At 39.4% G+C, this 12,529-nt stretch overlaps 1 protein-coding gene across 1 annotated transcript in view; it reads right to left on the reverse strand.

Annotated features, from left to right (window-relative positions):
• The window catches only part of PYGO1 (pygopus family PHD finger 1), an 18,605-nt gene extending 8,098 nt beyond the window's left edge, over nt 1-10,507 (reverse strand). The window contains exon 1 of the mRNA XM_030884512.2: nt 10,480-10,507. Coding sequence (XP_030740372.2) covers nt 10,480-10,507 — 28 coding nt within the window. The remainder of the gene's footprint in view (nt 1-10,479) is intronic.
• Nucleotides 10,508-12,529: the final 2,022 nt, after the last annotated feature.

A 12,529-nucleotide genomic window follows, 5' to 3' on the forward strand; every position in this document is an offset into this window, starting at 1 on the left:
CTCGTTTCTTTTCTTCACCTCTTCTACATAGTCAAATCACTGTCCTTTCATGTCCTGCTTCATTTGCAGAAACAAAAAGAAGTCGCATGGCCCAAGTCAGGTGAGTCAGGTGTGTGGGGCAAGAGGCATGCTGTTTTTTGTCAAAAAATAGCACACTGAGATGGCTGCATGAGCAGGTACATTGTCACGGTGACAAAACCATTCCTCTGTCTGCCACAAATCAGACCTTTTTTGTTGCACACCCTTACGCTATCTTTTCAGAACCTTTAAATCAGTGGTTCTCAACCTGTGGGTCACGACCCCTTTGGGGTTCGAATGACCCTTTCACAGGGGTCGCCTAAGACCATTGGAAAACACATAAATATTTCACAGTATATAATTACATATTGTTTTGTGATTAATCACTATGCTTTAATTTTGTTCAATTTGTAACAATGAAAATATATCCTACATATCAGATATTTACATTATGATTCTTAACAGTAGCAAAATTATAGTTATGAAGTAGCAATGAGAATAATTGTTATGGCCGGTGGTCACCACAACATGAGGAACTGCATTAAAGAGTCACAGCATTAGGAAGATTGACTATCACTGCTCTAAATAGAAAGTCTGACCTGGTGAAATGAACTCCAAATGCATAAGTAGACATATTCGTCCATTCAGGAACTTGACAGACGTCCAGAATGAGGTTTATCATCGATCAGCATTTCACCAGTTTTGAAATGAGAAAACCACTCGTACACTTGAGTTTTCCCCATGGCCCTGTCCTTGTAAGCTATGCTCAATATCACAACAGTTTCTGTGGCATTTTTCCTGAGCAGGAAAAAAATTTCACAGCCGCACGCTGGTCTCCTAAATCAGCCATCACATTTAATGAGGTTTGAATGAAACTAGTTTTACAAAAAAGCTCACGGTGAGCAGAGAGAACCTTCCCCGGAGACTCCATTGAGTGCAGTGACTCAAAGCGAGTTGCTTGACGCTCTCCTAGCTGGAAAAACAGGGACTACGAAAAGTTCTGCTCTGACCAGCACAATTCCGTTTTGGGGGGTGGTGGGTATCCCCTCGTATGTTTTCTACATGGTGTGAGGTATGAGACTTAGGGCATTTCTCTACAGATATGGTCTAAAAGGCTATGGATCTTTATAGGATATATGGTAATAATTTTGAGAAGAATTAATATCAGACTAGTTCCAAAGGGTTGGAAGATATACAATGTTCTAAATGTCCAGCTCTATTAGACTCTGTTCCATTTTACTCCAACTCCTTCCTTAAGTATATTTCTTCACATCCCTGGGTTCTGTGATTTCCTGCACTGTTCACTGAAGTTTACAAAAGTTTGAAGACATATCGCATGTGGTGGTGGGTGCTGTGCAGTCTCAAATTCAAAGATCAGGCATGGGCAAACAAAATGCAGGGCCCAGGGTCAGAAGCCAAAAATGTTCTGAAGTCATAGGAAGTCTTCTACCAAAGCTCAGTCAGGAAATAGAGGTATGGCTTTCCAGGTGAGGTGATGTGTTAGAACTGTATAGTGATAGCAGCATTTATACCCCATCCTAAAAAAACCAAAGATGGTGCCTTAAATCACACCCTCTACTAAAACAAAAACTAAAAAGCTCTGTGACATCAAGTAGATGCCAACTCATGCCAACCCTACAGGATAGGGTAGGAGTGCCCCTGTGGGTTTCTGAGACTAATTTTACAGGAGTAGAAAGCCTCATCTTTTTCCTACAGAGCAGCTATTAGTTTCAAAATGCTGGCCTGTGTAACATGTAACCACTATGCTACCAGGGCTCTTGTCAGGTCTTAATCCTACCCTAATCCTGTGCATCAGTACTGTCGAGAACACCCTCCAACATGGGACTTTAACCACAGTCCTATGGAGTCCAGAATTACATCACATAAGGAATTCTGGCTGGAAGGGCCAATTAACAGACTATAATTCACAGAGAGTCTCATCTTTCTCTCATGGAGTGCTGGTGGGTTTCAATCAACAATCTTGTGGTTAGCAGTGTTTACTTAACAGCACGACCATGGGTTCTTTCTATAGATATGTCTGGGTTGTCTGTTCTGTGCCATTGGTCTGTGTCTGCCAAAAAACTCTTAACAGGCTGTTTTAAATTCCCTGGCTTAGAGCAGGTTTTGAGATCCAGTTGTGTGAGATTTCCTTTATTTTTCTTCAATAATGCTTATACTAGAACTCTTTCCTTTCTATATAAAGCTGGCGATTAGCTTTTCCCATCTATTTAAAGGGTACTGTTGGAATTTGGATCAGGATTGCATTATAGAGGTCTTCATGTAGTACTGGCATTTGCACAGTGGTATATTTATGTCATGAGTAACATATTTATGTCAGTGTCTTGGTTTCTTGAAATAGTATTTTGTTGGTTTCTTTGTATGTCCTTTTATATCCCAGATTACATTTATTCCTTAGTATTTTATTTATTTGTGGGATATTATAATTGTTATCCTAGTTTCATTTTCAAAGTTCTTTGTTGGTGATTTTTCTACATTAATTATATACCCTGCTACTTTGCTAAATCCTTTTACTAGCTCCAGTATGTTTTTGTGTATAACTTTTGATATTTTCTATTTTTATAATCATATCATAGGCAAATGTAAATAATTTCACTTCTTTCTTATCAATGTTAATGCCCTTTATCTTCTTTTCTTGCCTTATGGCTCTAGCTACAACTTCCAGTAGTGTTGAAAATGTATTGTTCTTGCATTTAAATACCTACATGTATCAGTGAGTCTGGTATGAAAAAAGAATTAGCAAGGCCTTTGTTGTTGCGTTTAAGCTCACAGCCACTCTATGTACAACTGAACAAAACACTGGTCCTATGCCAGTCTCACAATCATTGTTATTTGAGCCCACAGTTGTAGACCTATGTCAATCCATCTCTTTAAGGGTCTTCCTGTTTTTGCTTAGTTTCTACTTATCAAGCAGGATGTCCTTCTCCTGGGACTGGTCCCTCCTGACAACATGTCTAAAGTACATGAGACAAAGTCCTGCTATCCTTGCTTTCTAAAGAGCCTTCTGGTTATGTCTTCCAAGACAGATTTGTTCTCTATTCTGGTAGTCCTTGATATATTTAATATCCAGTACCAACACTCTAACTTAAGTGTATCAATTCTTCTTTAGTATTCCTTATTTACAGTCCAGCTTTTTCATGCATGAAGTCAAAGAAGGAAGGTCTTAGAGGTGAAATAATAAAGTGGTAAACTAACAAATTAGAGGGGCAAACTTTAAAGTTCTATGGTTCCTAACATGTGCCATGGATATTTAATTTATATAAAAGGAAAATATAATTTTAAAAATGATGATTAATAAACTGGTCTAGAACACCTAAATTACTGTTTCCTTTATTCTTAATGCTATCAACTAATTAAGTTTAGGAAGGGGGAAAGAGGAGCTGACATCAAGGGTTCCATAGAAAATAAATGTCTAGAAAATAATGATGGCAACATATGTACAAATGTGCTTGATACAATTGATGTATGGATTGTTACAAGAGCTATAAGAGCCTTCAATGAAATATTTTAAAGGAAAAATTAATTTTAAATTATAATACTGTAATTTAAAGATGGATGAATTGTTTTTACTGGTATCTATCACCTGTTCATTTTCTTAAAATGTAATAATTATAAAATATATTACTATAAAATATAAGGTTTATATTTTATATAAAATATACTTGGAATCATTTAAGTAAACTCATCACTTTCAAGTAATCTGTAACAAACCACCTAAAATTCTCTTCTGAAAACTGAATTTCAAAATATTAAGTTTTTATTTTTGAGTTTCCTTTTCCCTTTATAAAACTAATCAAGTTCGCATGGTTGTCCCACTTATAGTTCATCTAAAGAATTAACCATGTAGTACTCAGAATGGCGCTCACTCCTGGCCTTACTTAGGTCCCTCTGGATGTTACTTATGATATCGGTGGTTCCTTACTAGGTTAACTGAGTAATGGTAGAGAAGATTCATAGTCGTCAAGACTAATTAGAATGCAAGCTACCAAGAATTTTTATGACTCTTATTCTTGAAAAAGAAGTACAAGTTCAGAACTCAGAAACACTCAAGTGTTTAGTACCAAAACTTCCTCTCTACTTGCCCCAAACTTTTAAAACAGAGCTTCAGAAGTCGTGGGAAAAAAGCAGCAGCTACTCACAAAAGTATGTTAATCAACAGATTCTATTTGCTTTTTTCAAGTAGCCCTGGTGGCAAAGTGGGTTATGTGTTAGGCTGCTAATTGCAAGGTCAGCGTTTGAAACCACCAGCTGCTCTTCAGGAGATAGATGAGGCTTTCTAATCCAGTAAAGTGTTATATTCTCAGAAATCCACAGGAGTGCTACCCTGTCCCATAGGGTCGCTATGAGTCTGCATGAACTTGATGGCAGCGAGTGAGTGATTTGCCCTTTTCAGCAAAATTGTAGGATATGAGAGATACCTCATATTATTTCATATTATTTCCATTGTTCACTGTTTTCTTCCTAGAAGGAACAAATCTTCTCTCTCCTGTTCTCTTCATAACCACTTGCAAACAACACAAGAATGATCTGGCTCTAGATCATTTATACTTATTGACTAATTAAATATAACTAAAAGTAGATGTTGGTCACATTACTTAACCAAAACAAATTCAGACCTTACATTTCTAAATTTTAACAGTAAACATTTATAAATCACTTACAATGTCCCAGGGGCTATTCTTGATCTGAATTATATATATTAACTCATTTCTTCATTCAAATAATCCCGTACCATTATTATTTTCATCTTGCAGTTATGAAAAATGATGCCCAGAGATGTTAAACAGCTGGCCAAGTACCATACAGCTAGGAAATGGCAGACATAAAGGAAGGACCGTGGCAGCTGAGCCCCAGGTCACAGGGCTGTGACTTTTTCACTAGAACCATTTTTAACATTCGCGAGTCGACGGTAACTGGCACTAAGAAAGAAGACGTGGCGTCATGCTTGAGCATACTTCAGGGCTAATCTAAAGATAAATATGACTTAGATTGCTTCTCATGCCTGGAGCAAAGTGTTAGAAGAAAGAATTGTGTACCCTTCCCAAGAGATAACCCTGCTACACTCTAGGGAAAGTTAATTAGGAAAGCTGATTACCTTAAGTTACTGAAACCTTCATTAACAGTCACCAAATTAGGTTTCAAAAACAACTTTGGTCAACTTTTGAAAGTAGAGATTATTACCTCTCAGGATCCCAGCACCTAGAGGAAATGCTTAATTTCATATATCCTATGTATGTACAGATATAAAACTTAAATTTAACATGACAAGTACTACGCTAGAGATGAGTACGGGATGCCCAGGGACACGAAGAACTCCCACCTAATCTTGACTCTGGGAGGTGAAACTGAACATATCAGCAAAGGTAGGGAAAAAGAGGCCCTATGTAGCATTAGGTTTAAAAGGCAAGAGAGTGCAGAAACATCTAGAACAGAAGTGTGAATACTCAGGTTGGAGTATAAGACGCAAATTTAATGAAATTTGAATAATGAAAACGAATGGGAAGACTGAGTAGCAGGCCACAATCAGATTAATATAAAAGGGGTTTATCTCATTGGGGGGTCACTCTTTTGAGTTTTTGTTTTTCTGTTTTTCAGTATATGAAACCAGGAATGATGAACCTACAGGGACAGCAAGAATAATAAGGGTTGGGGGGCGGGGAGCTAATGTTAAGGAGTTCAGAAAGGAAAACAATGTTGTGAAACTGATTGCAGTAGCAATTGTACAATACTTCTTGATCTGATTGAACTATGGAAAGATATCTTTATTAACTCCCAACAATATGGTTTTGAAAAAAAAATTTTTAAGAAAAGGTATATTTTAATCCTAATAGTGATGAGAACCATTAAAGAATTTCATATAAGGAGGCAATGTGATTGAATTGTGTTTTGGGGGTATTACAAGGACAGAAGTAGCCCTGGGGGAAGTGTGTGGGCAGCTAATCCAAAGTCAGTAGTTTAAAACCACCAGAGTCTCTGTGGTGAGGCTTTCTACTCCTGGAAAGAGTTACAGTCTCAGGAACAGACAGGGGCGGTTCTACTCTGTCTAGCAGAATCAGAATTGATTTGATGGCCATGGGTGGAGTGAGTGAGAGGGTGGGTGGCGGCAATGAAACTGGTTGGGGCCCTGTCATTTATTAGCTGGGTAAACCTGGATGTGTCACTTAACCACACTTTATTTTATGTCTCTAACATCAGTTCTCTAGTATCAACTATAAAACTAGGATGACAACCACATCTAACTCACAGGGCAGTTTAGAGGATTAAGGTGATCCATTTAAACCACTTAACAAAGTGTTTGGAAATTACCAAAGAGCACCAAACAGCCAGTTGCTTTAAGTTGGTTGTGACTCATGGTGAGTTCATGTATGTCAGAGTAGAACTATGTTCACTAGGGTTTTTGGATCGCTTGTTGTTCCCTTGTCCCTGGGCTTGTTAACACCACCACCCCCACCTCCCCCTCTTCCATGTCCCCCCGGAACTGTCAGTCCCGTTGTTTTCTCCTCCAGATTGTTTATCCAGCCTGTCCTATCCAGACAGACCTGCGGAGACAACAACATGCACAAAAACAAGACAGAGCAAAACCAAGCAACAACGTACAACAAAACAGCAACAACATCAAGCCACTGACAAAGAACAAATTAAAATATACCAAGAAAGAAAAGCTTGTGTTTTCCAGTCTAGCCTGTTGGGGCGCCATGCCCTGTCCCCAATGTCCACCCTCATCATTCCCTGGGGATCTTGCTGCTCCCCTCCCCTGCTGTTCTGCTGAACTCCCCCAGTGCTTTGCTTCCGTGTGGCGGGATCAGATCGGGTGCAATTCCCACACTGTGTCTCTGGTGTTGTCCCCCTCAGGGTCTCTAGGGTTTTTCTTCCCAGAGCCTTTCAGTTAGCAATCAAGCGCTAAACTATTTCCACCCCGAGGGCCTCCAAGTACCCAACAAGCGATAAAACCTCACTGCCGCTGAGTCAATTTCAACTTATAGCAGCCCGATGGAACAGAGTTAGAGCTGCCTCTGGGTTCCTCAGACTACAACTGTTTATGGAAGTAGAAGAGCCCAGGCTTTCTCCCAGGAACTCAACAGACTGTAGTTCTTTAACACTAGCGATAGAAATGTGGCAGATGGTTAAAGGAGTCAAAGTGGGAGGCCAGGAACCTGTGAGAGGGTGATTGAGCTCATCAAAGAAATAAACAAGACCTAAATTAAAGCAGGGTCTGTAGGCAGTAATAATCAAAGAGATAGCAGAGCGTTGACCTGCAGTTTGTCCATTTTGGTTATTGTTGCCATCCGCCCACATTGTACAAATCTGGGTCTGTTCTGATCTCACTTTGTTGGTCATAACTGAACCATTTCAAAACCCTGTTTCAAAACATACTAAGGAGACATATTCTAAGCTAAAATTATTTTCGTTGCAACTTCTTAACTGTAATTTTGTTATTGGGGACTTTGGGACAATGCTGGGTGAGAGTACTGTAGAGGGTGGGCTTGAGCCACGGGATAAATGAGGCAGAGCTCATCCGACTGGAACACGGGAGAAAGATCAGATTAAGGACTTCATGTCAAAATACAACATGTCAAAAGGGGAGCGAATTCATCTCATTGTCATATATCCACTCCTACAACTCTCTGGCCCCATTCTCCCCCAGTGTTTCTCCTGCGTCCCTGGCTACTCCTTCGCATTCTGCTTGTCAGGCTCTACTTTCCCTTCTTTCTCTAACTGTTAGTGGTCCCAAAGGTGTGTTCTCAATGCCTTTCCCTTCTCACTTTTCAATCTCTCTTGGGTGAGCTCATCTACTCCCAAGGCATCAATTAAGTTTCACTTGTTTACTGATGACTTTCAAATCTCTATTTCTGGCTTAAGACCATTCACCTCCAAACCATGTACATCTATTGTCTACACTATAACTATACTATCTCAGAGAAATATTTAGGCAACGTGTCTAAAACCAAACAAATTCCCTCATAATCTGCTTAGCCTTTATATGACTAATTTAAAATATAACAAAATAAAAACTAATTTCTACAAGCTTTTCCTCACCAGGTCATCTCCTCCACTTCATGACTACGGAAATTATGCTCTCTCCCCAAACCACTCAAATCTTCCATACCTCACACCAACGAAATCGTTCATGTTCTAGAAGGATAGCCTTCTATAGTGTGGGTACTTTTATGACAGGATGTACTATAATCTTATTCTAAAATACATCATTATAGCGTCAATGTCATTTCTACCTCTAGTTCAGCGGTTCTCAACCTGTGGTCGCGACCCCTTTGGGGGTCGAACGACCCTTTCACAGGGGTCGCCCGATTCGTAACAGTAGCAAAATTATAGTTATGAAGTAGCAACGAAAATAATTTTATGGTTGGGGGTGGGTCACCACAACGAGGAACTGTATTAAGGACTTGTGGCATTAGGAAGGTTGAGAACCAATGCTCTAGTTAAAAGTAATAAATCTGAAATGAATGCCTTCAACTTTTTTGCTCGTCATCTCCAAATATCTATTTCTCTTTTTTTCTCTAAAACTTCATTTATACCTTTGACACCTATTCCCCTTTCCTACACTGCAGGGACCTACTTTATGAGAAGTAGGTCTTGTCTGTCTCACCCCCTCAACTACTAGAACAGTGAGTGTCTAACATGCAGTAGACATTCAAGAATATGTACTTGATGCTTTATCAATTCGTGAATTATCCTCTTTCTGAAACCTTTTTGGATTCTCTTCTCTCCCTCGCCCTCTACGTTGGTTTCTTATGTAAGTCTACAAAGAGATCTCAAGTCTTCTATCAAGGGAGAAAAGTACACATTCTCTTGATGCCATCTCTTCAAGTTTGGGGCTATGCCTGGTTTGACCACAAGCTTCTCTCTGAAAATGATTTATACACCACATCCTCATACCTTACTGAATAGTCGAAGCTTTGAAATGTCATTTCCTTCCAAGATCACCTTCTTAACATAACCAATGACCCTTCAGCTCTTGATTTCACTCTTTATTCTCCCTACTACTCTTTCAGCAATTGACACAAAGGTACAAGCAACACTTCTTAGAACTCTCCTCCAAGAGGCCTTCCTTGATTTCCTTAAAGATGGGATAAATGTTCATTTGTAATGCTGTTTGTAAGTGAGTATCAATCAGTGTCCTTTACTTAAACTTTCTTGAAGACAGGGATTACGTTTTCTTAGCCAATATCTTCTCACTGTCTGGTCCTGTGTCTACTTAATAGGTATTTGTTCCAAAAAAAAGTGACTATTGTCATCAGATCAGCAATTAAGAGATGTCTAAAACTGGAGAAGGGGAGGTTTGGTTGCTTGCTAGAACAATGATTTATTGTTTACTGAAGGAAACTTTTATAATACTCAGATCTCTGTATACTGTACAAGTGCAGTATAATACATTTACAGCAGTTAAACAATCAAGTATCCTCCTAACATGTAAGCAAACATATAAGCATTGCTGTCAAGTTGATTCGCCAAGTGTTTACACAGTAAAATTGAGTTCCACAGGGCTTTCTTGGCTAGGGTTTTCTTGATGGAAGCAGATTCCCAAGATTTTCTTTCATGGTGCCACTGGGTGGATTCAAAATGCTAACCTCGAATTGTGTGATATGTGTATTAAATGCCAATAAAACTGTTTTAAAAGATGCCAACTTTTTGGTAAGTAGACAAGTATAAACAGTTTGTGTTACCCAGGGACCAAAGGAAGTTTTGAGTAAGATGGAAAACTAATGTTAAGGTAAATGGGCAAAATGTAAGTAGTATGCGTGGCTATGGACAATCAGAGAAAATTTTAAAATAGGAATTCATATATTCATTCATTTGACAATTAATATGGGCAATTAAGAAAGATGAGAGAGGTACACATAAAATATAGTCAAGACCTACTACTTGTAAGCATGGATCTGACTTTTATCAACGGATGTGTGTCCTAGAAAGGCAAGAAGTGGTAGGAAATAGGAGTAAGATACTTTGGCAATGAGTAGCAATCTGAATCTAATTTTAAAATACATGACAAGTATGGGAGATCACAAATAAGCTTCCTCAACCTGGGTACTTCTGCAATCTAAGTCTACCAGTAACAGTTCTCAAACTTCAGTATGTAGAAAGATCACCTGGGAATCTTGTTAAAATGCAGAAATCCTGGTTCTGTGGATCTAAGAAAAATAGAATCTACATTTTTAATAAGCATCTCAAGTGATTCTTACATTTTTGTTCTATAGAGAACACTTCTATAAAGCTCTCATTTGCTTTGTCATAATTTTACTGTATCTGGGATCTATCGGTAATATTTTACTTAGGTTGACAATAATTAGAGAGATTGATAGGTATCTTAGCTTTACCCTAAGCACAGGGGGTTTGATTACTTGTATTTTTAGAGTACACATGAAATAAACAACTCTTTAAGAAATATGTTACATATCAGTAGGTGGGAAATAAATTAGGCAGTACCAATAGAGTCTACGTCCTGAATATTCATGGTCCAGAATCTAGTTTGATGATAAAAATTGCAACAAAAAATTTCAGAGCAGTATAGTTCAGCAGAATTGTGCTTAAGAGGCATTCAGGTGCATATTCCAGTACCTTTTATTGATTACAAAATGATCCAACATAGTTTTCTAAATTATTGCTCTAATTATTACTGAAAAATTTATTATCAAATTCCTCCCTATATTAACCTTTCACTTTAGAAAGTGCTTTGTCTCATGTTCTGGGTCTTAACTCTTGAATACTCTTGAACTGACACATGAGCCAACTTCTTACCACGAAGATATCAAACCTAAACGCACAAGAGTTGAAGCAAAACAGCTAGATCTATGCTCTTAAATCTCAATAAAATACCCTCTTATTTCACTGAGAATCAAGTTCAAAACTTGATATAGTGTTCTTTTCCTTTAACCCCAATGCAGTTTATAATAACAGGCAAGATAATACGGTGAAAGTATCAAGGGAATAATTGTATCTCAGAAAAAACAACGCCTTAAAGGATTTGGCATCTCAAAACCACAGAGGGTTAAAATAGAAAATATTTACCAAATAAAAGGTGGTACCGATATTAAGCCTTTAAAAACAGGATTAAAAAATTTTTTTAATTAAAAAAATACACTATCTTCTCTACATTACATTTTTGCTTAAATGGCTAAAAAAAAAAGTCAATCCCTACCTAAATGTTCTTGTGTGGGTGTCTTTTTGGTTACCACACTGGCATTGAGTGACAGGCCAGCTCTATAGACGTTTAATCTCTAAGTCACATTGAACGAAAGGCAGATGAATGACTTGCAGGCCTCGATCTCTATATTACTTAAGTCAACTGGAAATTTACTACTTAGTGATTTATAAAGCACTTTGGGATCCCCGTGAGTCAGAATCAACTCGACAGCAGCTCGTTTGTTTTATTTGCCCTGTTTGGATGAAAGGATTACTGCAATAGGCTCCAAACGAGGCTGCCTGCTTCAGTCCTTATTCACTGCTGTCTATTCTCCACCCAGCAGCCAGGGAAATCCTGTTAAAATCTAACAGGATCAGTCGCTCTGCGGCTTTAAACTGTCCAGCAGTTCCTCATCTCAGAGCCAAAGCCAAAGTCTTTTAAATGGCCTGCAGAGCCCAAATGCACATTTGCCACACCCCCTGGCCCACTTCATACCACTCTCCCTGTGGCTCACTGTTTCAGTGACAAGAGCAGAGCTCTGCTGTTTCTTGCTCACAGTAAGCATAACCGAGTCCCAGGGCCTTTGAACTTGTGCCTTTGGCCAGGGCTTAGCTTCCCACACACATCCATCCATGTGGCTCTGGTCTATCATTTGCTTTAAGTCTTTCTTCAAATGTCATCTTCCAAGTGAGCCCTTCACCATCATCTTATAAATACTATGTGTGCCCCCACCCCCCAACCAGCTATATCTTACAGTGTGTTGTTTCCTCCCGTAGCATTTGCTATTTGGCATTCCAGTCCTGTATGTTTTGCTTACTATCACCTGTTTCGCCAAAAAGTGTGAACTCCACCTGGGTGAGGAGGCTCTGCTTTGTTCACTGCCGCAGCCGGTGCCCAGAACGGTGTCCGGCACATCACAGTGGTTCAACGCATTTCAACTTGGAAACTTTGACCCGATTAAGAGCTGGAAATAAGACCTGGAAGACGGTCTCGAATTCCCAGAGGGCGCTGGACGTTGCAGAACTTAACGCGCCGTACCTTTTGTCTGGTGCATCACCCCTCGGAGGCAAATTCCCAACTCGCTTTCAAGGTGGAAGCAAAGCAATCATGTCTGAGACGGATTTGATTCTGGTCCGTCCCTCCCTAAAGGAAATGTCTTTTGAATGTATATCGCTTCTGCTCTTCAATCAGAGGAAAATCCCTGGGAGATCGGCTGCCTTTGGGGGCGGGGTGGCAGTGGCTGGGGGGGCAGGAGCGGGCTGGGGGGCGCAGCTTGGGGGAGCCGCGAAGGCCCAGGACACCTTCTCGGAGAGCATCAACTCTTGAGCCATCCAACTTACTTTTTGGGGGGGT

This window comes from Echinops telfairi, unplaced genomic scaffold, assembly GCF_000313985.2.
Source record: "Echinops telfairi isolate 266 unplaced genomic scaffold, ASM31398v2 ScPeMD7_8;HRSCAF=38, whole genome shotgun sequence".
Taxonomy (NCBI): Eukaryota; Metazoa; Chordata; class Mammalia; order Afrosoricida; family Tenrecidae; genus Echinops; species Echinops telfairi.